Genomic DNA, 26,175 nt, shown 5'->3' with positions numbered 1-26,175 from the left:
AATGGGTTGCTTTTTGTTCTGATTGATAATTTTTCTCCCAACATTGACCCTAATATTATAACTATTATTAACTTATACTAAGGTTAAGTACCAGCTGTCAGACTAGACATGCTATTGTTGCACTTCACAGTACCTGTTAAGATGTTAGTCTATCATTACCAACTAAAAGACTAACAATAGACAATCAGCTCAGGTTATAGTGAGGATAGCCAGCGTTATACTTTGATCTTTGCCCAGTTTATTTCAATCGTAATATTATGCCTGCAAACTCCTGAAATAAATATCCACTTGAGTTTTTTTCAACTCATAACTATATAAGGCATTTTTTTTTCTTTTAATATTATTTTGACCTCCCAATGTATAACAACGCAGATATCGTACAGTTTCTATCAATGAAAGGGATATACAGTTTTGGGAGAATATCAGATTAAATGTCAAAGCATGGGGTGTAATTTCCCATGATAGTATTGTCTAAAAGATTACTTTTTTCATTATCTTTAGAGTACCAGATATATGAGGCGCACATGCCTTTATGTCATACCATCCCAAGTCATTCCAAATTATTAAAGGTGATAACTATATAATACATTGAATTTCACAGCTTGGTAGGGACTCTTGTTATGAAAAAATAAATGTTTACGGGGTCCACTCTCTCTTAACAAACAGAACTATGTTAAAACAATTCAAATCATCACACTAATAAACTAATGTTCCTATGAATGACAACGAGCTATTGCATAAAAAGAAATTCAAAACTGTCACTACCTCTATTTATTTAATATACAAATCAATTTACATCCCAGTCGCTGGACCGGAAACACCACATTGACTTGATTAAATTATGGCCATTCATTGATGGATCAACCACAAAAAAGAACTTACTCTTGTTAAGAATTTCAGCTAGAACACTGAACAAAGCCTTCCTGCCTGAATACTTAAAGAGTATTGTTTGTCTTTGGATCTTTCAGCCCACTTTGGTTTAATCTGCAGAATTCTTCATTAATTCACCCGCAAACGCCTCATTTCAACTTGGAAAGTGGGGCTGGAGAGTAGTGTTCGATGTGCAAGAGTCTTTATATCTTCTCTTGAACAATCACGGGAGATACGAACTAGTTCCCACAATGCACCCCCACTAATCATGTCTCTTGCATTTATTTCTGGAATGCATCAAACAGAGGCTCTTATGGCCGTACCCTAGAGAAAGTTTAGTTTCTAGTTCACATATAGAGTTTACTCAGTACTTACCATGTTGCGCCAAGTGACAGAGTGCAAGCTCAATATGACGCCTAACTGATGAGGCTTCGTTGTTTGCATTTTGCACAATCCATGGAAGGGCACCATCCTCAATGAGGAAAGATCTTCCACTCTTTGTCCCTATACAATGTAGCAAAACTTTAAATCAGGCAATAATACAAACTCGATGGAGCATTGATTTTGCAACAGTGAAAAGTGAAATGGAAGTAAAGGACGATTAAATAGGGAGACATCTGTATCATTTTAGTTTGCAGCATGTGTATTATTTACTCTCTTTCCGTTTTTTATGCATAGATTCTGTTACAGGATTTATTTTAATTTAATTCAATTAAATTATGTAGAGTCAAATTAGTGTGTGTGTTTTTTTTTTTTAAGTTGAGGTGAATTGGATTCAAAACGCTTATAAAGATACTTACAGATTATTTACCGAAAAATTATCACACCAAAGTGAAATCCAAATTCACACCCTTAGATAAGAAATTGATACTTACCAAGTTACCAACTGAACCAACCTTTGTTGGTGGAGTCAAATTGTAGCCAAGTCAAATGTTTTAAATATCTACTGTTAGTTATTTTTCATTTGCTGTTCAGTTTGTGATCGTGGAATGTTTTTAGTACCGCGATTTTAGTGGGTTGTTGTCTGTGAAGGTTGAAAAAGGTTGTAGTGCTCTAGGTGGAATAGATGCAATCCAACTTTCGTTTTTCTTTTCCTTTTATAGAGAGCAAACACTTTTCTTTCTTATTCAATTTAACAATTTCCTCATTTTTATAATTTTACAAATTTCCCTATTTCTCTTGTAATTAGGCCAGATTTGTGGTCCAAAATTCCTAAGTTAGAATAACTCTCTAACATACATATATTGTGATCAGTATTGTAAAAGTTTGATCATCTGAGATAATACTTTTTAATATTTCTAGATGGTAACAGAACACCAAATATAGGAATATCTGCTTCCATCTCAATGAGCATATTGATGTTATTATAATACAAATACGAGACCTAGCAAGCTGCTTACATAGGTTACCTTGACTAGATGCTCTTGACTCGCACTTCGCAAAATTTGCTATTCCACGAGCAACTTGAGCATGCACATCAGGATGTCTGCATCTGACCATTCCCAGCAGTGCCTTGATACCACCTTCGCTCCTTAGTTTCGTTTGTAGTTTATCTAGGTCCAGGGACACCAGAAATATAAGCGACAGGTTATTTTGTTTCAAGAGAATCAATTTGACACATGATGCCTAGGACTAGAATTACTACCAGTCTCCACAGATCAATTAACTTTAGTAACTCCAGAACAGCCTCATCAAATCGCCCACAAAATAATTTTATAACATTTTCAAAATACGCCAGACATATATTTTCTATCTTTTCTTCACTCTTCAGAATGAAAATTTTCAGAGCATTCACTAGGCATACCAGAGCCAAACTATTATAGAAGAGAAGCAACTTGATTTTAAAAATAGATGAACTTAACACCATGATCAGTATCTTGATAAAGATGACGTCAAACACCTTATTCACGCAGATTAACTTTCAAAGGTTTAGTTTGACAAAGATTCTGACAGAACACTGGATGGTGGGATGGCACAGCAAGAGGAGAAAATTAGAGAGATAAATCAGGTTAGGCCCAAAATATGGAATGTGTATACTAGAAGAAAGTGGGGTCAGGGAATGAAAATTAGTTAGAGGAGAGAGAGGACGTAGCGAGACGTACTGCGGAGTTGGGGAGCGAGAACATGAGAAGTAGCTAAGGAGAGGGATCTCTCTCGAGGAGTCTGTGACTCTGGAACCCATCCTAGGCATTGTAGAGCACATCTGCTCAATTTCCTACGTTCATTCTAATAATAACATTAGAGTTTATTATCTGATTCTAATTATTGAAATACATTTGTTCAACAGATGGCTTTATACATTCATACTCCATTCAAAAACAGGATTATCAACTAACAAAAGCAAAACTTTTACTAGAAGTTACCAACAATGAAGTGTGGTTGTATAATTAGGTAGAATAAGCAAACGATTCATTCCATATTTTGTTGTATTACTCATCCAAAAGAGAAAAGATGGAAACATGGAGTAAAGAAGGAGGCTAAAGAAATTCCTATCCTAACCTCACCAGATCAGAAGGACCTTTCGTAAGTAATGATTATGAGATCGAATGCAATCACAGACAATTAAACACAATTTAAAAATAGAATAAGATCAGCAATTTACCATTGCCACAAAGATTAGCAATGGCTCCAGCAACCATTCGAAGGGTTTGAGGATCTTCAGCATTGGCTGCAGTCATTGACAGCAAACTAATGCCCCCTTGTACCATGATGAGTTCTTGGTTGGCTTCTGTTGAGACAGAATAAATGAGCAGAGACCGGGAAAAAGATAATTAATAAATAAAATCATTTCATAAAAATGCTATTTGAAAGGAAAAGGGAACTCAAGTTTACCATTCATTGCCAAATTTGCAATTGCACCTGCAGCAACTCTATGAATGGTCTCATCTTGTGAGCTCTTGAGCAGGTTAAGTAAGGATGTGAGCCCTCCTGCTTCTACAATCTTCCCTTGATTTGTTTCTGCAATATCAAGTTGGATAGATGTTAGGGCAAATGGACCTTACAGTTTGTTCAGAAAAACCTCAAACATTTACCGTAAAAGAAAATTAGAAAAAAAATGAAAAAAAAAAAAAACTTTTCAGTTAGTTAAAATTAGATTATGCATAAATTACGTACATTACAAAATCTGATTCTTAATTTATGCACAAAGTAATTTTAATATATGGAGAAGTTTTTTCTTTTCGTTTTTCTTATTTTCTTCTTCTACAGTTGTAAGGAGATGCTTGCGTCACTTGAATCAGTTCATTAATAAACCAAGCCAAATTTATGATATGTATCAAAGGAGGAATAAGGAAAATAAGATTTAATATGATGTTGCAGTGATATTTGTTCTTAACAAATATTTCAAAATACAAAACTTTAACTTTCTCCACAGATTCATTGTCTCCAAATCAAATAATTTACAGGTCATACCGATTATTTTTTCCCTTTTCTTTTCATTCATTTGCATGACGAGGAATTTAAAAAAAAAAAAAAAAACAGAAGAAGAAGAAGCTGGTAAAACAACCTTCAGCAGCTAGATTTGCTACAACTTTCACAGCATGGATTCGCACATCAGCATCTTCAGCTTCAAGCAAAGACAAAATTTTCTGCAATCCCACTGCAAAAATATTTATTTTATTAGGAAGAAATAAATCCAAAATTGATACAACAATCTATTACAAAATGTAAGTCAAATCGTCAAACACAAGCATATATTATATTCTAATTATTCCTACCTTGCTCAAACAGCTTGGCTATTGAGGGCTTCTCTCCATTTCCCGAAGCTTGTTGTTGTTGTTGCTGCTGCTTAACTTGAGCAGTGAGAGAATTAGGACCACCTGTTTCTTTTTCAAATCCACCTCTGTCAAAGTGTCGTCTTGTCTGTGGGTTAAATGCCAATTAGATCAACCAAATGCGATTCCATCACAGGATCATATATGAAGATTCACGAGCAGTGCACATAATGATAAAAAAAAGGCAATGAACAAGAAGATTGATTTACCTATATTTGCACCTAATGTTTTTCACCTAGTTACATTCATATTGTAATATCAACCTGTGAAATATCAATGCAAATGTTTCCAAACAGTTTATTTATGGCTTCTTTAATTGTCCATAAACCAATTAATAGTCTTCCAACAATCGAAAGTGGACATAAATCATGACTTGTGACATATGAGGCAACTAACTATTTTAGCTTTCACTGTAGCCCTAAGCCGACTGCCTGCAGACGCCATTGCCTCCCCTCGGCAAAAGTATGATTTCCAAGAAAAACATTGTCACAGAAAAAGGCAATAAACACTCATTGAAATAGTCATATCAAGATGAAGCCGAGTTGAAGACATAAAACAGTACCGTAATTTAATAATTTCTCTTTGTGCTAACCAAATGAAATTGACATACTTTAGATCATAGTAGTTGTGCTTCAGTAGCTGGATTTCAAATAAAATCTTGTGAACTAATTTCTTCCTCTTTAAATTTAGGTTTTTTCAGTACTAAAGAAAAAGATGTTTGTGAATGATATCAGATATTTCTCTGCAAATCAAAACGAATAAGCATGGAATATAACTGCAAATTGACTAGTTAGTTAAATTCAAGAAATTCTTCACATTGAAAAGAAAACAATAACAGGGAAGCAACATATACTGTAAAACTGGTTTTCATTTTATGAAACACTTGTGCTAGGTAAAAGCCAAATATAACTGAGGCTATTTTACAGTTTTGATATAGCTTACCTCATCAGCTTCAAGTCTTAACTGCAACAAATGACTTTGTAATATTGCTATTTCTCCTTCAAGTTTCTTTGTTTGATGTTCCTTATCTTCCAACATGTTGTGAAGTTTTAAGATCTCAGACTTTCCTGATGCCTATTACAATAAACATTTTTGTGTAAAACTAATCCAGATACCAACAAGGGGAAAAGAAGACATGCAAGAGAAAAATATAAATATTGGAAGCACAAAAGCAAACCTCTGACTTCTTTAGTTCCGCCACTTGACTCTTAAGATTATTTAATTCCCCTTCAGCAGCTTTTCTTAGATGAGTCTCTTTCTGAAGCATTTTTTTCAAATCAGCCAGTTCCTCAAGAGACACTCTGGGAATCTAGGAAAAGATAATTCCAGTGAGCCCCAAAGGTCAATTGAAGAAAATCCCCCATTTACTAAGCGGGCAAACTATTTCTCATGGAGCTATTATGAGTTGTTTTCGAATTCACAAATTGCAATTTATTTTTGGATTCATAAGAATATTTCAAGCCCTTAAATCTATGAGAAAAAACTGTCCTAAGTATCACTCAAGTGAAAAATTCATATCATAAAATCACAGCGAAAAATCATTATATTAACAAGTTTGGCTACAGAAGTTCTTATCCAGATTTTACTTTACATGATACTTTTCCTGCTAGCATATTTGTCCTACTTTTATGTTTTCCAGAGAAGTTGTCCTCTACTATGCAGATCTTAGTAATTTTATCTATTGTGTAATAAGCTTAAGACAATAGTATAATAAAAACTACTACCTCTCCACTAGATTTCATATGAAGTTCCTCGTTCTTTCGTTGATTCATCACTAACTGTTCTTCAAGCTTCTTAATTGATTCCATATAGTCCTTCTGATATTTTGATCTTTCCTTCTGAAAAAGGAAAATGAGTATCAGTACATTTAACCAGGAAAACATTAACATCAAATCAACCATATATTTGCCAATATGGGCATATAATATCAAAAGACTGGTTCTCTGATACTAGGTATTCACTTTACCAGAAACTACATAATCCGTTAAACCATGTTTGAGAAAATCTTTCATACAAACTGCAATAGTAATAACAGAGATATATAAAGATGATATGGAACCAACCTCCAATAAATCTACATAGTTCCTTTCAGCATCAGATATTCGTTGTTGCGCTTCAGTGGCTAACCTTTCAACCTCATCTTCAAATGCCTTCTGCTGCCTTTCATGTTCCACAATGAGTTTATCTAATTCTATGTCTAACCTCCTAGATAAGCTTTTGTAATCAAATTCCTCCTTCAACTTTACCATGTTTTCCACCTTCATAGCCTACAAGAGGCACAAATGTCAGCATTTTCAGAATAGTTACAAGGCACCCATTCATTTCTATTCTATGCAATATCCTCAAATTTAAATTTGCACAGGAGAGCTTAAAATTTTTACAGAACAGGAGGTCAAGACAGCCAACAAAAAGAGCACAGGGAACTTCAGCAACTATAATAATCTTAAAAGTAAGGGAAGAAAAAAAAAAGTACGCTACTGATTTTGGAACCCACCCTCTGTCCAAACATTATAGTACTGGCAGTCTCTCCCCTATGTCGTGGGGATGGACCAATAGTAATAACTAATGAAGTTCTTGCTGTACCTGTTAAAACTTTTAGATGTCAGGAAAATAAATGCACAGATGTGGGTCAAAAAATTTAAATATGATTGACAACTTTAACAAAATATGGATCTCACAATATCTCTAATTTAGAATGGAACAATTTATCTATGAAATTTTTTGACCCGAGATTTCCTCTAATATGCATGGTGCTACAAAAGAGGTGACTTCTGAGAAATGAAAAACAAATCCATTTTAAAGATTTATATACAGAGTATACATACAAGCATTAAAGTTTAATTGTCAAACTACTACAACACCCAAATTGTCCCAAGCCACATGACATATTCTCTACATGCAAATTGAAATATACCAGAATAATTCTTTAATTATTGGGCCTCATTTTCATTCCCACATGCAGAAACATGTGACTGATCAACGATACCAGTGTGTTTTTACCAGCCACCATCTACTACACAGCATGCCATAATTGAGTGCTTGCTGCTATATAGTAATAGTAATAAAAAAAAAAAAAAAAAGAGAAAACATGAATTCTTATACTCACTGAATCTTACCTCCAAATGAATCACGTAATAATCTAGTAAGCTTTGAGTCACGAAATGGCACATGTGCACTATTCTCTGCAAGTGCATTAATACACTTCCCCAATGCACTCAAGGACAGATTGATAGATTTAGCTTCTTCTAATGTATGTCCTTCACTTCCTATTATGTCAATTAAAAAAGAAACGATCTCATTAAAAGCATCATAGATGTTGTAGCACGCAAAACAATCCTGATTGCATGAATAATAGGTCTCTGACATCTGGTATTTTACCATGCTTAGTTCTTAATATGCCGTTGTTTTATTTTGACTACTTGGCATATTTTCTCTCTAAATTCCAAGCAGAAACAGAACATAAAATCTTTTCATCTTGGATAATCAATATTAACCTTGAGTTTGAATTACATCCAACAGCACTTTGAACAATTTCATATTGTTTCAAAACATTTGTGTATATCAACATTTATACAATGTAAAGGAAACAGACGGGAAACAGATATGGATTGTTTCCTGAAAGTAAAGCCTCTCATAATTTGAAGCCACTAAAAGCATATGAATTTGGAGAGATCACAAAATCCACTTTATTAATTGTACAAACCTGACTTGTCAATTCGCTCTGAACCAGCAAGGTCAACAACAACCAATTTGCCCTTCAGAACAAGAGTTGGCTTTATTGATTTAACCATGTGTGGATGATTGCCATTTTCACTTGAAAGAGCAGCATCTCTTCCTTTCACAGATCTCTTTACATGAACCTATAGGACTAAAGTTATATTCAAACCTCCAACAAAATTAAAAATACAAATATTGAAACGTGAACATGAGCCCCATCAACAAGATATGCAAATTGATTTACCATCAGAATAGCATGACTTCTAGAAGATTCTGTATTCAATTTTGTATTTGCAGCAAAGCGGTGAGCCTCTCCTAACCTTAATAGTTCTACAAAACTCTGCTGGTCTCGAATGTCAACAAGGCTAGCACCAGGTAATGAAACATCACCGGTTTTGGGATCCTCTACGATGGCTATGTTATCATTAGCAGGGTCAAGCAGATCTTGTATGGTCTCCATATAAAGCTGAACAATGAAATTAAGAAATATTACATCAAAGACATTGACACTAAACTAGAAAGTTATACAAAAATCCTTTTCACTGCAAAGTACCTGCAAATAAGAGACTGAGACTGAATCAGTTTCAAGAGATATATGTGCAAGAATATCCTCCATGGCCCGCACCATTATTCCACGTGCAGCATTGTCTTCCTCTCCAAGTCGTCCAAGTGTATAAGTCTTACCAGTACCAGTTTGCCCATACGCCATGATTGTCCCATTGTAGCCATCCAGAACACTCTGCAAAAGGTCAAAGTTAGGCATGTAATACAGGGAAGTTCCACAGAGTCGCTCAAATTCATATTTGTTATGATAAACACTCTTCCCCATTTCCCTGTGACAAGATGCATGCACCAAAATAAATGTAAAGATTGATTCTTAAGGAAATCAATAATGAGGAGCCCAATAAAGTAGGAAAATCCTAAGCATGAAATTGCATGGTTAACCCACAACACGTCACTCAAACCAGTTTTTAATTGCGGAATACGGAAATGTACATATTCCGACCAATTATACACAAAGCAAAGCAGTTAAATTTCTACCATAGACACTGAAACGACTTGTTCTTGCACCCTGACACATCAATGGACCTGATAATCAGATGACCAGAGAGTTTGAACGTAAACCACTGTTGGATGAATACCCACCTCCACAACAGGCCTGGCAACAACTTCATAAACACGTTTTTGTGAGGAAAATTCGGTTAGCACCTCATCAAACTCATAGGTATCTGCATCCCAATTGTTTTTCCGAAGTTTCAACCTCTTGAGCTGCAAATAAACCAGACAAAGAAGTACGATTTACAATGAAACAGGCGAAAAAGAGACGAACAGCAACGACAAGATAGTTCTCAAAGAAAAAACAAGATTTCAACTAAGTCACGGAAAATATTTACCATACCTCCGGCTGCAGTTCCACACAATCAGCGAAGTCAGCATCCGCCACCGATTCCTCTGCGTTCCGTGGCCTCAATCTAACAGCCACTCTAACTCTTCCAGGTACTTCACAACAAGCATAATTTGCACGTTGATGTCAGGACCAAACCAAAGTGAGAACAACAACGACAACATTACTTGTAATTAAGGTTGAGTAAAGTGTATCGCGTGTGTTCACATAGTCTTTCATGCATTTCTCATAGGAAATTAACGGATCGGAAAGAATTGTCCTCCAGAAGCAGAAAAAGATTCATTCCTAACTAGGAATCGGAACATGTCATGCAATCACGGAAGAAAAGCATAACTGACAATCATCGATGAGAAATAGAAAATGCAGAGAGAATAAAAGAAAAAGGGAAAAACACGAAAGGAAGATCTGAAAGAGAAGCAGGGAAAGAGAGAGGTGACCAGCAGCGTGGTCCTTGCCGGTGCTATTACGGCGTTGAGCAGGCTTTGACTTGACGTGAGGTTTGATAGAGGTTCTGTGAGTGTGCGTTCCATTCCTGTTACTGTTACCACCCTGAGAGGTGGCCATTTCTGTTTGAAAAATTCTCAAGAGAAGAGGGTTTGGTATGTGTTGCTCATTAAAGAAACAAAAATATCGTTATTATCCTCCTCTTTCTAGCATTGCACTGCTTCAATGGCAAGATATGTCACTCCCATAATAAATTCTCCCTCTATTTTGACTTCCTATTTCCTCATACGTAGCTGCAGACCGCCATAAAAATTAACAATGCTCTCTCTTCCTCCTAATCTTTTTCATCATTTCTTCAAAGTACCCATTCACCCTTCCTCATTTCAAATTAAAGCTCCCTAATCATGGGCAGAATCGGAATCAAACTTCATTTCCTTTTCTTTCATTAGAAAAGGAGTTGTCACCTCACACCCGCTATCAATCTTAAGCCGGCACCATTCACTTTCTTTCAACTCTCCCAACCGCTCTATTCACTTTCTAATCAAGGATTACTGCTGTTATTAATTAACAATATATTATCACGTCATAATCCTTGTTATTATTATTATTATATATCTCTCTCCATCGGAATTTCTTTATTTCAAAAATATATACTAATGTTCGGCACTTGGTTGCAATAAAACAAAAAAACTAATGTTACCGTTTTTAATAGTTTATGTTTAGAAAGAATTGTTTTATTTCGATTAAACTGTATTTTTATGACATTTCCAAGGTGAGTTTTTTTTTGTTTTTTTTTTGTCCATTTCGCATGGGAACTCTGTTATTTACAATTGCTCATAGAAGTCTCTCACCAATTACCAATGTCACATATAACAGGTACGTCCAAAATAGAAGAACGTTAGTGTCTTCTGAAATTGAATATTGTTTGAAGGTAGACCAGAATGCTTATTACTAAGTTAAAACAATAAGAATTTATTAAAAATTAGGAATTTTTTATTTACCAAGTGAAACTAATAATTAAAATTTATTAAAAAAAAGGGTTTAGTTTTATCCAAAACACTATTTTTATTGGATAAACATTTCTATAAAATTTAATAGATATGTACTTGCTTGATAAGATTAACTCACCTTATTAACCAAATCAAATACTCTGCCATTAATTTTATGCACAGCAAATACAGTAAAAAAAAAACATAATAAATTTTGAAAATATCTTTGATATTTAAAATTGAAAAGTAATTGAATTTATTAAGTTATTTTTGAATTACTATGTATAGAAATGATGTGATTGAAAGCAGTTATAGTTGAGAAATTTGTAAAGAAGAGTGTGATGGAGAGGCAAAAGTTGTCACAAAAAGGGCAAACAGGTGAATAAAGATGAATCCCTTTAAATCTATATATCTCAAGATTCAAATTCAACAATCTATGGAGGGAGAAAGAACCTCCATTAAGCTTTCAAAATATAATATATGCAACTTTTATTTATGTGTCATACACTTTTTTGCTTTTTCTATCTTCTGCACTTTCATCATCTTCTTCATTACAAACTTATCATTTCATTAATTAAGTGTCATTTAAATTTCGAAATGAAAGAAAATGTCTCTTGGAAAAAGTTAAAACTGTCTTTTACATAATATAATCTTTATTTTGTTTAATAAATAAATAATTTGACTTCGAAATTTTTAAAGCATCCATGCAATAGAAATATGATATTTGAAAGATTATTTTGGGGATAAACCATTTAAAACCTGTGTTTAATGGCTCTTAATTTTGAATGACCAATTAAATAAAAGTTTTAAGAATATATTTAATTAATCACGTCACATGACTTATAACGTATATGATTAATTGATAAGTGTTTGAGCGTAATATAAGTGTTTAATTAATTGATAAAATTCAACTTGAATTATTAATTTATTTAAAATTTTTCTTTTTATATTATTTACCTTCATACAGAAACTTTCATTTTAATAACTTTAAAACGTTCTTAAACTGATAATTTCAACTCTAATAATATAAATTTGGACAAGAACACTAGAAAACTCGTTTTCTCTAATAATATCCTCAAACTGCTTAACTTTAGGAATCAACGCGTAAACAACTCCAGCTCTAAGTCTCTAATTTTTTGGCATTATAGTTATTTATTGTTCAGTATTGATTGATTATGTAATGTTTTATTAGTAATTATATACTATTAAATTGTGGTGTTAGAAATTTAAAATATCATGTGTTAAAATTACTTGTTTAAATATTACATTCAAATAATTTTGAAGATGGATTTGTATAAATGAGATAAAAATTGAAACAGCGCCTCAAATAAAATAGTTTAATTTTCCTATTATTTTATATTCTTATTCGTGAATTTCTCTCAAACTTATCTCTCTTTCTCTTTACTCTCTTTTTTGGATATTTCTTTAGTAATCCTTCAATTTTATATATTTATCTTTTTCTTTATATTTTTCTCTTACTTCTCACCTTCTCATTATATGCTCCCTAGCATAGAATTTGACATCTAAAGTGAGTAAGTCACTTTTTCTTTCTTTGGACATAGTATAATTATAATAACAAATAATCAATATTATTGAAAAATATCAACCATTAATTCTCTTAAGGACATATAGAAATAGAATGTATTATGTCTCCCTGTCTTTCTTTTTTACTATATTAATTAGACATCTCTTTCCTTCTTCTCTTGTTATTATAAGTTGAGAGTTGAGAGTCGGCCGATTAGGTACGACTTGCGTACTGAGTCAAAGGGACGAAGCTGTCGGGTGCAGAAGCAATCTTCACAGCCGATTGAACACGACAACCGTTAAACAAAGGTAAAGCGTAATTAATACAGTAATTGCTATTGATGAGTGGTTAATGTTGACATTAATAACCATTAAAAGATAAGTTAATATGTTCAATTCTTTTAAGTCCTATAAATAGAGATTTAACTCGAGATAATAGACACTTTTTTCATAATTGAATTATTTTAGACCTGACTAGAGCGTCGGAGTATCTTTTGCAAATCACTCTCTTCAAATTGATCGATCACCCAGAATAAAGAGAGGAGAGTTGAGCAGAAGTCATCTCGTTTCAATCCAGCAGAAAAACCTCTCAATATAAAAACTTATAATATTTCACATTAACAGTTTAGTTTTCATTAATAGAGACTAATATACTAACATTGAATTATTTTCCAATCACTTAAGAATTATTAAACTTTTATTACCCAATCAATGTTTAACAGCTTGTGTATTTTCAGTGTATGAAACCCTCAACTCAGCAAAGCGAGGAACTCCTACAGAAATACACAATTAAATATCTTAATATTTCAATATAACAAGCATACAACAGTATTAAAGTAAAACGATCCTACTGTCAACCCTTACATAAAAGTGGCAATTGTGTAAGGTATCAAAAAGCTAGTTAGGTATATACATGCAGTGGCTTACTGAATCGTTTAGCTCGCATGAAATGAATATGCCGTAACAAAAATAGAAAGAATGTATACGAAAAGATGGTGATATGTTGCATCATAATATATATTTATATATATCTCACCTACCAAAGCTTAGCAAGGACAAGTATGATTCAACATATACAAGTAACCAATAACATTCTATCATGTCCATCATAGCTGGGGCTAAAGTAGGGCCATCATATATTCAATGAGCTTTCTCAGCATAAGCCACCAACATCAAAACTCATTATTACAAAAGGATTGCTTCAACCATAATAATTAGGCAGGCTGATGATACCTCACAAGTGCTAACATTGGATAATAATTGAAGCAAAGTCATCCATTAACACTCACATATATTATGATATAACATAGAAGAAGATGAAAGAAGAAAAACAATGACTGTTATTTGCTTTTTTGTTTTGGCTATTGCCCTCCAAATGAATTCAAATACTATATCTATTGTCTCATTAGAGTAATGTGTTTAAAGATATATAGAATCTTTCGACCTGTCTGAATAGTCACTTTACCAAGACGGACGTAACACAGGAAGAGATGGCCCTAGATGGCTAGTTTGGGCAGTGGGATATGTCTAAGATAAAGGCAAAAAGTGGACCTAATGCTTTATCTTTTTTCTTAGTTTCAAAGGGTATAAGAAATTTAGTGTGATGTAGATTTGAAAAGAGAAGAGAGAAGAGAGAAGAGAGAGGAGGGTGTGCTCCACCATTGCAGGCCTTATGACTGAGGAGGGTGAGCCTCATCCACCTTGGATTCACACTTTCTCCTTCCACGATGAAGACTCATCAAAAGAGTTTCAAAAGTTCAACTTTGAGAGTGAAGAGAGTTGTCCCAACCTAATCATGGCTCAAAATGTAATTTTATGAATTTTTGTTGTGAGTGTCCCAAATTATTGAATATGAAACGAAGAATAAAAAAAGTTGACAACCTAGACTTTCTCAAAGTGAAGATTATAACATTTATTATTATTTTTAGTTATTGTATTATGTTTGGTTCTTTTCATTTCTTTTTCTTTTTTTCTCTCCCAGCCCACACGGAAACAGAGTTTGAAAATGTAGTTAGTGGAGGATTGCGAAATATGGTAAGTGGGTGGAGAAACCCCACACCATTTAACACTTTTCCAACAATGTATGATCAAATCCCTGAGCTTCAATCTGGAACATTAATTATTAGATTTATGTGAACAATGAATGAGAACGCAGAGGCATTAAATTTGCAAGTTGAAAGAGAGGAAAAGCCAAAAAGAGATTAAGAGAATAAATGGCACGTTCTTGATTGTGTAAGAAATGAATGCTCACAGCACAGGACATAGGCATAGACATGAGCAATTAAGAAGGAGCATGGATATGTTATATGAATGAGAGAGTTGAGAATGGATGCCAACATGAAGAAGTTGCTTTGTTCCGAAAAGGACAGCGATCATGGCAACTTTATAATCAGAGTTATTATGACAAGCCATCAAACTCTCTCATCAACGACATCGATAGCAAAGAGTTTCAGTAGGGATAAGATGAACAGGTTTTGTAACTCGAAAAGAAGTAGGGCACGTGAAGAATCACATAGCTAATTATGGAATGGACCACAACTTCAAATCATTTTTGCATGTGCCTCAATTTCAGGACAATGTTCATCATAAAAGAATTCCTCACTTCTCAACTACCTTCCATCTCTAAATATTATGGACTTCGATACTGTAAGCTTCAATTTCTTACAGAGAATATATAAGTCTCATATTTAATAGGATGAAAAAGTTGAGCTCACATGAAAAACAAAATATATTGTTTTAAAATTTTAAGTTATAAATGATATTATTTTAGATTAAGGAGTCGAGATGAAGTTTATTTCAAAGTTTTTTCTTCATTTAACATTTGTTGCCTTCGTTACATGTATAAAACATTCTAATGCTAAAGTAAATGAACATTCAATAATATTAGCAATAGATATATAATGAATATAACCAACTACCTAAATATCACAAACCCCCTTTTATAGATTTTGAGATAGACTTTTTATTAATATTAACCTAATTACAGCTAAATAGTAATAGTCTAACTTAGAATTAATATAATTATCTTTAACATTAATTTGCTTTTAATCTTACCGCTTAGTTTTTCAACTCCAATAAAATATCTGAGTTTTAAACTAACCCAACGATCATACTATACAAATATCAATAAACGGATGTCTCCTATCAATATAGACGCAAAACTCATAATACAATTTGCATGTAAACAAGCCCTAATTAACACACTGTTACCTTCAAAACAAAGACATATAAGTACAACTTTTTGTTCATACCATTTATTGCTGAATTAAATCATTGGCCAGGACAGTTTGATTGCCGTAAATTAAGCAGAAACACCATATGAATTGAGTTTGAAGGATTAAAACGAAATTATGGTCCCTTGAAATCCTTGAGGATAGACATGCAGTACTTATAATTCAATCGGGTCCTCTGACCTGACTAATTAATTTAGAGGGAGAGATTACTATTTAAAAAGATTGTTAATAAAATTTTGATCATAGGTCATTTTAAGCATAAATTAACTCACCCTACTTAATACTTTCCCTAAACTCAAATATAAAGAAAGAAGTCATATGTTTGGTAGACTTAAATATAAACTAAAGAAAGATAAACACGACACATCGATATCTAACTTAACATTTTTTAAATGATGTTAACACCACACCCTTATTGAAACAGATTAATTTACGCATTTCAAACTCAGATGTTCAGATTCTTTAAGATTAAGTAAAAATGAAGGTTTGAAAATTGATATATGTATAAGTTTGAAAATGATACTAAAAATAGGTATAAGTTTGAAAATGATAAACCTTACATGATAGTTATACTAAAATCGTCACTCACATAGGTCTAAGTTTGTAAAAAAAAAAAATTAAACTGCAGCGTGAATATATATATATATATATATATTATCCTATAATATAATACTCATTGCTGTCTCTAGCTCCCAAAAAAAAAATTAAAACTTTACATAGATTTTTCTTCTTCAAAGTATTATGAAATTTATTAATATATATAATATTCCTATACTAGCTTCTTGGCTTGGACTATTGTCCAATATAAATTTCGATTGTTTCTTCCTCTAACCCGTAAATTTTTTAGAAGACACTTGTACAAGCATGGTGAACAATGGAAGTTTTTCACTATACACAATATCTTAAACGGTTCAAAAGTAATTAAAAGTTGAACTGTGACTTCTTCAGGTAAGGGCAACTTGCATAAAATTAATGAACAGATTACTGTGCATAAAATTCAGAAAGAATGATCATCTCCTAGCATGTTTATCTTAGAAATCAGGATATTATGGATTCTGTCTGTCATTAGATATTTTGGTATGCCAGGGAACTCTTCTCACATTCTTCCAGATAAAGGACAATTTACCAATCAGCAGAAGAAGACTTTGACTTTCACTCAGACCTATATACATGGTTCCAGATAACCAAGTACATACAATTCAAAAGTTCTAGGAGCCTTGGGATGATTTGTATATCCTATATGCAGCTATGCACATTGTGGCATTTCCTATAACAGTCAGTGCCGCTTGAAGAGCCACCAATACCTGCACCATTAGAGAACCCCAATCATTTAACATCTTCAGCATGTTACATAGTCGACCACATTTTATTACATGTAAAGAACATATATGGTTAGTTATTGTAATTCAACAAGACAGTTTTCTCAACAGGGTCAGACTCACATAGAGGGCAACATGTAATGGATCAGAATTATTTCACAGAACAACTCAGTAATCCGAAATTTTTAGTTTTGTGTATTCTGCTAGACATGGATGGTGGTAATAAATCGATACGTGCATCTAGTTTATTCACAGAGAAAGACCAAATTTAAGTAACTAGTAATATCTAATTCCACATCATCGCACAAAGAATTCTCTCACTTTGTCTCTATTCTTTACTCTTTCCAACAGTTGAGTATTCTGCTTTTACTAACTAAATGGAGGGAAAATTGACATTTCAAATCAACTATGGCAATCCACCGCTAACACTTACTTCTTACTTTTCAGAGACCTTTCTTTAAATTGTAATTTATTTATACTTTCAATTTAATGCAGGTATTTTTTCAGCTTCTAGATTTAAAAAGAGAAAACTAATTTCACACTGCTGTGATGAATTAAATTAGATTTCAGTTTATAAAACAGAATGATAAGTTGCCAATGTGGCAAAGCTTGATTGGGCTAGACAAAAAGAGTTGGCAACCTCTACCTAGGCCATCACTCCGCCCAAATTCAATCTTGGCCTGCCCCCAACACACAGAGACAAGATATTTAATGTTTTCATAAGTTGGTTATTCCTTCCTAGACAACAAAATGCTTTCAAGGGCATTGGTTTTACCTGATTTATAATCTAAATGTTGAATAGCCAAAGTATTATGTAGTCTAAAGTTCTGTAATAAGAAAGCCTCCAAAGGAATTCATGCAAAGCCAATGGTGAGTTTTGAAATGTTCTCAAAACAACACTCAGGCATACAACTCCAGGCTCTAAAGTTAAGGTTAGATATCTAATGGTGAGTAGAATGAAGAAAAAATAGGGTCTGTATATTCGACTGAAATGGCACGAAATGTTTATATACAGCATAAAAAAGAATAACTGCATATCAGAACAAAATAACAGTCACAACAGTAAAACAACTGTAAAACAAGTTTGACTTGACTTTTTACAACATGAATGAGATAAAACAAAATGGAGTGAGATGGAACGGCATTATCATTCCATTATTTAGATTCATTTTATGATGGAAAGGAAACAAATACAGGTTCAAAGTGTGGATGGGAAGAAAAAAAAGGGGTTTATTTTATGGAATGGAATGCATTTCATGTCATTTTAAACCATCAATTGCACACAGTCTCGTTCTATTTCAGTCCTTTCCATCAATCCAACAGTAACTAAGCTCCAAAGCCTCAGCCAGAATGCGGAGTTAATGATCATTGCTACACACACAGACACTTCGATAAAGCAAATGTTGCACAGTTTACACAAGAGGAAGCATTTGATCTTTAATCATTAATCGTGTCAATTAAGATTGGTATAAGTAGTAATAATAGAGAAAAGTTCTGCATTAAAGATGAAAAACCCTATTACCTCAAGAGACTCAGAGTTATAAAAGAAATGCCATGTACACGCGCAAAAAGCTCCACCAAGTAGAGGTACCTACAACAATAAAAAAGTATGAGATGAAGAAATAGCAAATGCTGGTACAAAATAGGCATGAAATATGAAGAGTGAAGAAACTGAAGTCACTCACCATTCCCCAAGAAAGGCCCTTCCAAGCAGGGTATCTAGATTTGTGCCCATATTGCCACACCAAAGCCATGGCTATAATCCTTCACATTTGGATACAAAAACAAGCAATGAAGAGAGTAAGTGTAGGAAAATACATGGTTCATCAGGTAATTTTGACGTGATAATAACGCTAAAGCCAATTGAAACGATGGAGAAAGTAAAGTGACCATTCAGCGACGCTGGAGACGTGAATGGCCCATGTGGGCAGTGAGAGGGCATTGGGAGGTTCCTGAAGTTGCAGTTGCAGAGATGCAGCTGGTTCGACAAAGTTGAGGAAGTGGAACAGACCCAGTCCCAGGAAACCCGTTTTCAATTTGGTTTGAATTTCACACTTTACTGTTCCAATTCCACTGTCGCTCACTCTTGGGAAAGGAATTTTGGAAGTGCAAAATGGTTTTGCCAAGTACAACGTTGCCGCCGCCATTGTCGGAGTCGGAGACTGTAAATGTAACCGCTGCTTCTAATGTTGCAGCTTGGTTTTGGATAACACCCTTTCTCCTTCTTTCATTTAGTTTCTGTAAAATAAGTAAGTAATTAAAGCGTTATTTTATAATTTGAAGATAAATAAACACTAGATATATTTTTTTTATTCAAAAATATTAATTGAGTAAAAATAATGGGACTGAATACATTTTATTTGAAAATACTCGATGATTTTTAATTTTTCATATAAAGCATTCAAGGTCTATCTTTTAGCTTTTCTAGTTAAAGGATGAAAACAGTAAAACAAAACAAAATATGAAGATTCTCAGTGCAACATTGATTTCATGTTAGAACTTTTAAATATTTATTAAATACCAATTGCTGTGATTTAAATAAATTCTTGCTTACTTTATTTACTTCTTGTTCAATGATTATTTTTTCATTCAAAATTTATTACAACTTAAAATGATTTTAGACAGAGCTTCAAGATTTGATAAAATTAAGTTTCTGCAATTCAAAATATTAATTTTAAGTAATTTTTTCTATTTTTCATTGCTTAATAGAAAAAATTTCTAATTGCACAATTTAAAAATAACCTTAAAACCAAGGGCAAGCTTACTACTGGTAGAAAATTTTGAAATGCTTACCAAATGAGATACTTCAAGTTTTACAGAGCTGATTTTCAGCAATATCCTTTCCAAAAGCCTTCATATCCAAAGCAGCAACAGCTAAACGCCAACGGAGAAGAAGCTAAAAGATGTAGTTTTGAGAGCTTCAAAGGAATATAAATCACAAAGGAAAAAATAGGTATTTCAAAATAATAGGGGTGTAGGAGAAAGTTAAGAGCGTGAAGAAAGTAATAGCTGAATTTCTACTGCAACTCTTTTATTCTTCTGGTCTTGGACCAAGCCAGAACAAGAGAAAATCCCATGAAAGACATAATTGGATATTGCAGATATAGTTAGCAAATTACTTCGCAATTAGGTTTTAGGTTTTTAGTTTATGTATTTTTACAATTTTTTCACGCATTTTCTCAAATTCTCAAAAATGACTATTTTATCTTTTGTAAGAGGTACTTTTAAATTACACATTCTGAAAACTTTTTAGAACAAGCTTTTCAAATTTTTGAAACAAGATTTTTAGAAACAATTTTTTTAAAAAAATTCCAGGATAATATTTTCAGAACAAAGATTTCAAAAGAAAATTTTCAAAACGTGTGAGATATATTTTGGAATAAAATTTTAAGAATAGAATTTTCCAAACATTCCTGCAGAAAATATGTTTCGGAAGAACTTCTAAGAACACATAAAATACATTCCAAGAATTTAAAAATTTACTTAAATTTTTTTAGTTTTACTTTTACCACCGATGCGACAAAACAAACTAAGTGAAAAGGATATTCGTATTTTCACACTCAATTTTTTTTTCCTCCATTTGACATTACCTTTACCTTTTGTTACTTTTCTCTTTTTCTTTTTCCTTACAAAAATAAAATTTAATTTTTTTTTTACTGTTTTACAATTAAATGAGTTGTGAAATAGTTGTAAAATTGTGTCAAAACAAGTGAAAATGGTTTGCCATATAACTGAACTTGAAATCTAACAGAAAGGACAAGATACGGAAATTGCAGGAGGCTAATTTGCATTCTTTATTTGTTTGGGATTCTTACATTTATTATTTCCAGCAACCCTTTCTTTGGAGTTATGTTTTTCGAAAGGTGCCCGTTACCGAACCAGTTGACTAGGTTGCAAGTAACGAACTTCAGCCATCAATTATACATTTATTATATCTAACGGCAACTAACGCATGAGGAGGATCTGGCTTATGTTAGACAGCACCTTGGTTCGTGCGTTCAAAGTAATAAATATTAAATCACAGAAATTACAGAAGACCTGGATCTTATTCATCCTGAAGTTGCATATTAATATGAGATTCCTGAATACATGTGATATTATCACTGTGACTGTGATCGGTCCCTCCTGGGAAGGTGAACTGATGCTCGCCTCAATACAAGATGGACCAATTTGCAGTACATATCCCTGTACCAATACCTTTCAAGAGCTGTATTTTGTCTCACTTTTTCCTCTTCTGGTCCAAATCAGGACAAGACCAAATCCCATCAAAGACATAATTGAAGTCTGCAAGCAAATTTAGCAACTTATATTGCAATTAAATGATAATTTTTTTAACAGCACTACACTCACTTCTCTAGGAAGACTTACTAGTCATGCAATAACATTACTCGAGAATTACTATAACCAAAAATTCAGGAAGTGAAACGTGTGACTAGGACATGTACCCGCAATAGCATGCTGAAGGATTCCTCACACAAATTCTATCAGCATATTATATTATTGGGGATACGTGTCTTAGTTCTACGTCTTATTTTTTTAATTTTCGAGTTTTTAATAACTATCTCATCATTTTCCGTGTTTCGTCCCTTTATTTGTATATTTGCTACAGTTTTATTTTTTCTGTAAAATTGTACAGCTGACACCTTCGTTATAAATACAAACACAAACTGCAGTTTTATTTGTATTTTATTTAGGATTAGGATTTAGGTAAACTAGAAAAAGGTTACAACATATTCCAGACAGTAAACGTAGACCACGGGACAAGTTCCCTCAGAGTAACATTTCTCAATACACAGTACACAGGCATGAGACCCCAAAGCGAGTCTTACTCTCTGGATCACACTCAATAAATCCCCACACTGGACGCACAAACTGACATGCCATATACAGAAAAACACGCATACATAACTATAAAATGGTTACTGAACACAAAACTGCCCAATAGTTATTAAAAGCATAAGAAAACTACCTTGCAGTTCACGTAACTGTCCTCTCAATATGAACAAGTAGATACCAATGCATTATATTTTGTTGAAAAAAAGCAAAGGCTTGCATCTTTCAAATCATAAAAGCTATCGGCCGTGTAACTATAACAATGCAGTTTTAAATCGTATATCATTCTATTCATCATTTTTATAGATTTAAAATCATATATCATTGAGGTAAACAGATACGTACACAGTCAAACTTATATGTAACAGGAAAGAGACACAAGAGGATTTGTATTACCAGACATATGATCATAGTTGAAGTTTAACTGGCGGAGAAACTTACAGAAATTGCTGGAGGAATAGCCACTACTGGATCTTCAAAGAATTTATTTGCAAGGGCCAGGGCTAGCAAGCTACTTTGCATTCCTGCCATTAGATAAATGAAGTTATTGAAGTAAAGATGATATCACAGGCCTTTGATGTCTAAAAATTGTGTACCTGTCTCATAGGAAATTGTTCGCTGCAGTGCCTTTGCATCAAGAGAATCACGGAAGACAAATCCACTGAGGAAATAACCCGCTATGAAAGATGACAAATGAAAAGCAACAACAAGGAACAAGATAGCGACTCCCAAGGAGGATTTCATAGTCTCAACATTCAAGGCAAGTGGTGCTCCAGCACAGATAGCCGCTACCAACACTGATAGAGGAGGCAAAAATGGTCGAATAACATTACAAATACGAGGAAAGAATCTGTAAAAATGAATGGGTAAGAAGATTACACCTTTTAAAAAAAAAAAAAACACTGATGTTAACATATGTCTGAGATCATGGTATTACCGATTTAGAAGCAGGCCAACTGCAATAGGTACCACCACAATCTGTGTAATGCTATACACCATTCCTTTTACATCTATAGGCAATTTCTTCCCAATGAGCAACAGTAATAAGAGTGGCGTGACAAAAACCGCTGAAGCAGTGGACAGTGATGTCATAACTATGCTTAGAGGTGCCATTTGTGGATCCGTCAGGAAAGTAGCATAACTTGAAAGCTGGGCACCACTAACACAAGCGACCAAGACAATTCCTGCACCTGATTCATTTTACAGCCAATAATTAGTGCATCCAAGTAGCACCTTTTATTGTTAAGAGACAGCAACCTCACCTACTGTTGTTGGTAGGCCTAAAGCAGTTACTGCAATCAGGCAAAACAGATATCCAAGAAGAGGCTTCACAACAAACTGGCCAAAATAACCAGTGGCAATTTCTGCTGGCCTCTTAAATGCCTCAATGAAGTCATTTTCATTTGAATTAACCCCAACTGCAAACATCAAAAAACCTAGCGCTGGTGCATAGTATCTGCAAGAATATTTGCAGTTTAAACTTTGAAGAAATGCAGCATGAAATTCTACATCAGGGATAATTGTTGTTCCTTCATTAACTGCAAATCATCTGACTATTTAAATTTGCAAAATTACAACTACTCGTATAACAATCTTGTTATCTATCAATTCATCAGAACATCTACAGACCTGCTGGTAAACCACGTTAAAGAACGTGGGTAGATTAGAGCAAGCAGTATGCTAGCAATGAGTACATGAGGCAGATATGAATTTGATTGCTTCAGAATCTCCAGAATAGAAATTGAATTTTGCTCCACCTGAGAAAAAAGAAAAAGAAAATAAACAAAAACGAAGATGTCTTTTTTCATTTTCATTTGATTACACGCATGAGAGAAGCATGCATAGTGCATATGCATATCTGCAAGTCAAACTTGATTACAGGAAAGAAGCCTGAATGCTCTGAATCTCGATGGAAAAGGTAGAAAGAAAAAAAAAAATTGGAAAATGTACTAGAACTAATATTTCCGCAGATTTTTCATCATGTGCATAGACATAGAAATGCGTGCATAAGAAATATCAGAAGCATACTCTTTTCAACACACTTTACTATTGAGAAAATTGTATGTGAGCATCGTTAAAGGGAAGCAGAACTCAAGTGATTTCGTGGTATGTGCTTGCACATGAATTTCACAAAATCACTAGCACTAGAAAAGAAAAGAAAAGAAAAAACTGATTTTGTAAAAGTATTGATCAGGAGGGAAAATACTGTAACACATGAAGCAAAGAAGAACTGCGTCATAAAAATCATTTAAATGGTTAAGGATGACAATGATGCATCATTCCAATTTTCAAATAATACATTCATTTTATATCACGATTATCTTTCGGCCACTCTCTAAGCTAAAAGATTTCACGCATCCGGTACCGTAGTTTAGTGGACAAATATAGGACTTAGCTGTGCCATTGAGAATAGAAATTATTGGTAGGTCTGGGCTATGATGAGGCCATGCTTGATTTTTTGGGGTTAAAACTATGTTTCTAGACTATAACGAGCCCGTACTCCTAATTAAGTGTCTGCTAACCATTTTTTATTAGGAAAAACACAAAAGAGGTCAGCATCAATATCAATTAATTGTGATGGTCGTGTTTCGAAAATGATTTAGATCCTCTCCTCTTTGAAGTTACACAGAGGATCCTGTGCAACAATCTTTACCATTTATTAATCTAACAGTTAAAATAAAAATTAAAAAAACAACTAAAACAATAAAAATTAATTAATTAGTTCTCAAACCATGTGAATTTAGTATTTTTCCTAATTCTGCGAAAAAATAGTTACAAAATGTTAACTTCAAGTATAGCGAAGGAATAACATCACACATTTTCCAGAATTGAAAGACCGAATTCATCTATTTCTATTTAAAAGTACAATTACCGAAAACAAGTAAACAAAAGGGTAGAAAGAAAACATACTTTAACCATGAAAGAATAGTGCCTAGGTAAGGGGAATAGAGAACTTGTTAGTTCTAATTGTATATTAAGTTAAAAAATGCCGCAACTGCAACGCTTAAAATTTATGAACGGAAGATGAGTTTTAAAAATGGGGAAAAACTTAAGAATAGAGATGTTTTTGGTGCTTTTCTGTAATTACAATTGAGGTCAAATTTCTCTGACTGGAAAAGACCTGCAACTGTGCTTTGTCTTTTACAAAAAGAGCTCAAACATTTGTAAGTTAAGTCAGCCACGAGTCAAATGCTTGTCAAATTTTGGTTTTATTGTTGAAATGGTGGTAACAAAGAATAAAAATACCTGGGCGGGAACAGAGGTTTGAATCTGCGAGGAATCGGGTGGGAGGGAATCCGATGAGTCCAGCGATGCACAGTTTAGGCTCGGAATGTTGGAATTCCGGTCTACAGAAACAGAACAACGGAGATATAAAGCAGAACAAAAACTAGTACTATGAATTGGATTATTGTATTTGAAAAGAGAAGCAATGATAGGTGCAGAGAGAGAGAGAGAGAAGTAGTGTAAATTACATGGAAATTGTGAATTGAAGCGAATGGAGATTGGAGAAGAGATATTATTGTTGGTGGAGAAGGATGATGATGAGAGCAAAATTGGGGATTTGGGTTTGGAAAGACAGAGGAGAGAGAGACGCGGAGAATGAATGTTGTGAAACTGCTTCACTGCACCTGAAATCATGGCTGTGTTCCTTCTCCTGCGATGATGCTGAATTTTTTAACCTGCTTCACTGCGCCTGATTCTACTGAATCTTTCTTTCTCCTGTTCCTTTCAACATCTAACCACGACACTGATATTTTTCCCACCTCTGACTTGACAATTATTTTTAATAATTTTTTTATAATAGGACACATCTTATTATTTTATTAATTTATTTAAATTTATATTTAAAAATATAATTAAAACAAACCAATCAAAACGTTGTCAAGACATTATAAAAAAAGTAATTATTAAAAAACTTTTCTTTTTTTTTTCTTCTCATCGTTAGATCCATTTTTGAAATAAGAAATCTATTAATTGCTCTTTATTGTTTATATTTTTCTTCTGGGTTCTTAATTAATTTTGTTTATCCATGATTATTTTATTACAGAAACAAAATTACTATATTAC

General features: G+C 33.4%; 3 protein-coding genes across 4 annotated transcripts; all 3 read right to left on the bottom strand.

Annotated features, from left to right (window-relative positions):
• Positions 1-538: 538 nt before the first annotated feature.
• LOC106777765 (kinesin-like protein KIN-UA) lies at positions 539-10,682 on the bottom strand. Of its 2 annotated transcripts, none has more exons than XM_014665507.2 (19): positions 10,203-10,682; positions 9,760-9,860; positions 9,507-9,629; positions 8,914-9,099; positions 8,605-8,826; positions 8,347-8,503; positions 7,760-7,909; positions 7,138-7,226; positions 6,707-6,910; positions 6,368-6,481; positions 5,821-5,952; positions 5,586-5,717; positions 4,587-4,731; positions 4,376-4,468; positions 3,703-3,828; positions 3,473-3,598; positions 2,271-2,423; positions 1,246-1,374; positions 539-1,157 (listed from the first exon to the last, which is right to left on the bottom strand). In XM_014665507.2, exons 1-19 carry the CDS (start codon positions 10,327-10,329, stop codon positions 1,000-1,002), a joined length of 2,667 nt encoding a protein of 888 aa, XP_014520993.1. In that variant the 5' UTR covers positions 10,330-10,682; the 3' UTR covers positions 539-999. The 2 variants fall into 2 exon arrangements, with proteins under 2 accessions (XP_014520993.1, XP_014520994.1); XM_014665508.2 differs by having other exon boundaries at positions 2,280-2,423; positions 10,203-10,680.
• Positions 10,683-16,823: 6,141 nt separating this feature from the next.
• LOC106777217 (ycf49-like protein) lies at positions 16,824-19,512 on the bottom strand. Its single transcript, XM_014664772.1, has 4 exons — positions 19,165-19,512; positions 18,960-19,038; positions 18,797-18,865; positions 16,824-17,259 (listed from the first exon to the last, which is right to left on the bottom strand). The coding sequence occupies exons 1-4, from the start codon at positions 19,419-19,421 to the stop codon at positions 17,164-17,166; spliced, it is 501 nt and encodes a 166-aa protein (XP_014520258.1). The 5' UTR covers positions 19,422-19,512; the 3' UTR covers positions 16,824-17,163.
• A 1,524-nt stretch (positions 19,513-21,036) lies between these two features.
• LOC106776472 (probable sodium/metabolite cotransporter BASS6, chloroplastic) lies at positions 21,037-25,861 on the bottom strand. The gene is made up of 8 exons (XM_014663940.2): positions 25,581-25,861; positions 25,354-25,454; positions 23,737-23,864; positions 23,370-23,563; positions 23,045-23,297; positions 22,704-22,957; positions 22,549-22,631; positions 21,037-21,558 (listed from the first exon to the last, which is right to left on the bottom strand). The coding sequence occupies exons 1-8, from the start codon at positions 25,744-25,746 to the stop codon at positions 21,475-21,477; spliced, it is 1,263 nt and encodes a 420-aa protein (XP_014519426.1). The 5' UTR covers positions 25,747-25,861; the 3' UTR covers positions 21,037-21,474.
• Positions 25,862-26,175: the final 314 nt, after the last annotated feature.

This window comes from Vigna radiata, chromosome 11, assembly GCF_000741045.1.
Source record: "Vigna radiata var. radiata cultivar VC1973A chromosome 11, Vradiata_ver6, whole genome shotgun sequence".
Lineage (NCBI taxonomy): Eukaryota > Viridiplantae > Streptophyta > Magnoliopsida > Fabales > Fabaceae > Vigna > Vigna radiata.
This window is presented reverse-complemented; position numbering and strand designations above follow the sequence as displayed.

What these genes read in the sequence shown, in the direction of transcription:
- LOC106776472 (XM_014663940.2), bottom strand. Translation starts at nt 25,746, where the DNA reads ATGATTTCAGGTGCAGTGAAGCAGTTTCACAACATTCATTCTCCGCGT. An exon ending in CTTCAATTCACAATTTCCAT is followed by an intron (nt 25,455 to 25,580) that starts GTAATTTACACT and finishes CTGTTTCTGTAG; the next exon opens with ACCGGAATTCCAACATTCCG. An exon ending in AACAATTTCCTATGAGACAG is followed by an intron (nt 22,632 to 22,703) that starts GTACACAATTTT and finishes ATCTAATGGCAG; the next exon opens with GAATGCAAAGTAGCTTGCTA.
- LOC106777217 (XM_014664772.1), bottom strand. Translation starts at nt 19,421, where the DNA reads ATGGCGGCGGCAACGTTGTACTTGGCAAAACCATTTTGCACTTCCAAA. An exon ending in AGGGCCTTTCTTGGGGAATG is followed by an intron (nt 18,866 to 18,959) that starts GTGAGTGACTTC and finishes TTATTGTTGTAG; the next exon opens with GTACCTCTACTTGGTGGAGC. An exon ending in ATAACTCTGAGTCTCTTGAG is followed by an intron (nt 17,260 to 18,796) that starts GTAATAGGGTTT and finishes CTAATGGTGCAG; the next exon opens with GTATTGGTGGCTCTTCAAGC.
- LOC106777765 (XM_014665507.2), bottom strand. Translation starts at nt 10,329, where the DNA reads ATGGCCACCTCTCAGGGTGGTAACAGTAACAGGAATGGAACGCACACT. An exon ending in CTATAATGTTTGGACAGAGG is followed by an intron (nt 6,911 to 7,137) that starts GTGGGTTCCAAA and finishes TGCCTCTTGTAG; the next exon opens with GCTATGAAGGTGGAAAACAT. An exon ending in ACTATGTAGATTTATTGGAG is followed by an intron (nt 6,482 to 6,706) that starts GTTGGTTCCATA and finishes TTCCTTTTTCAG; the next exon opens with AAGGAAAGATCAAAATATCA.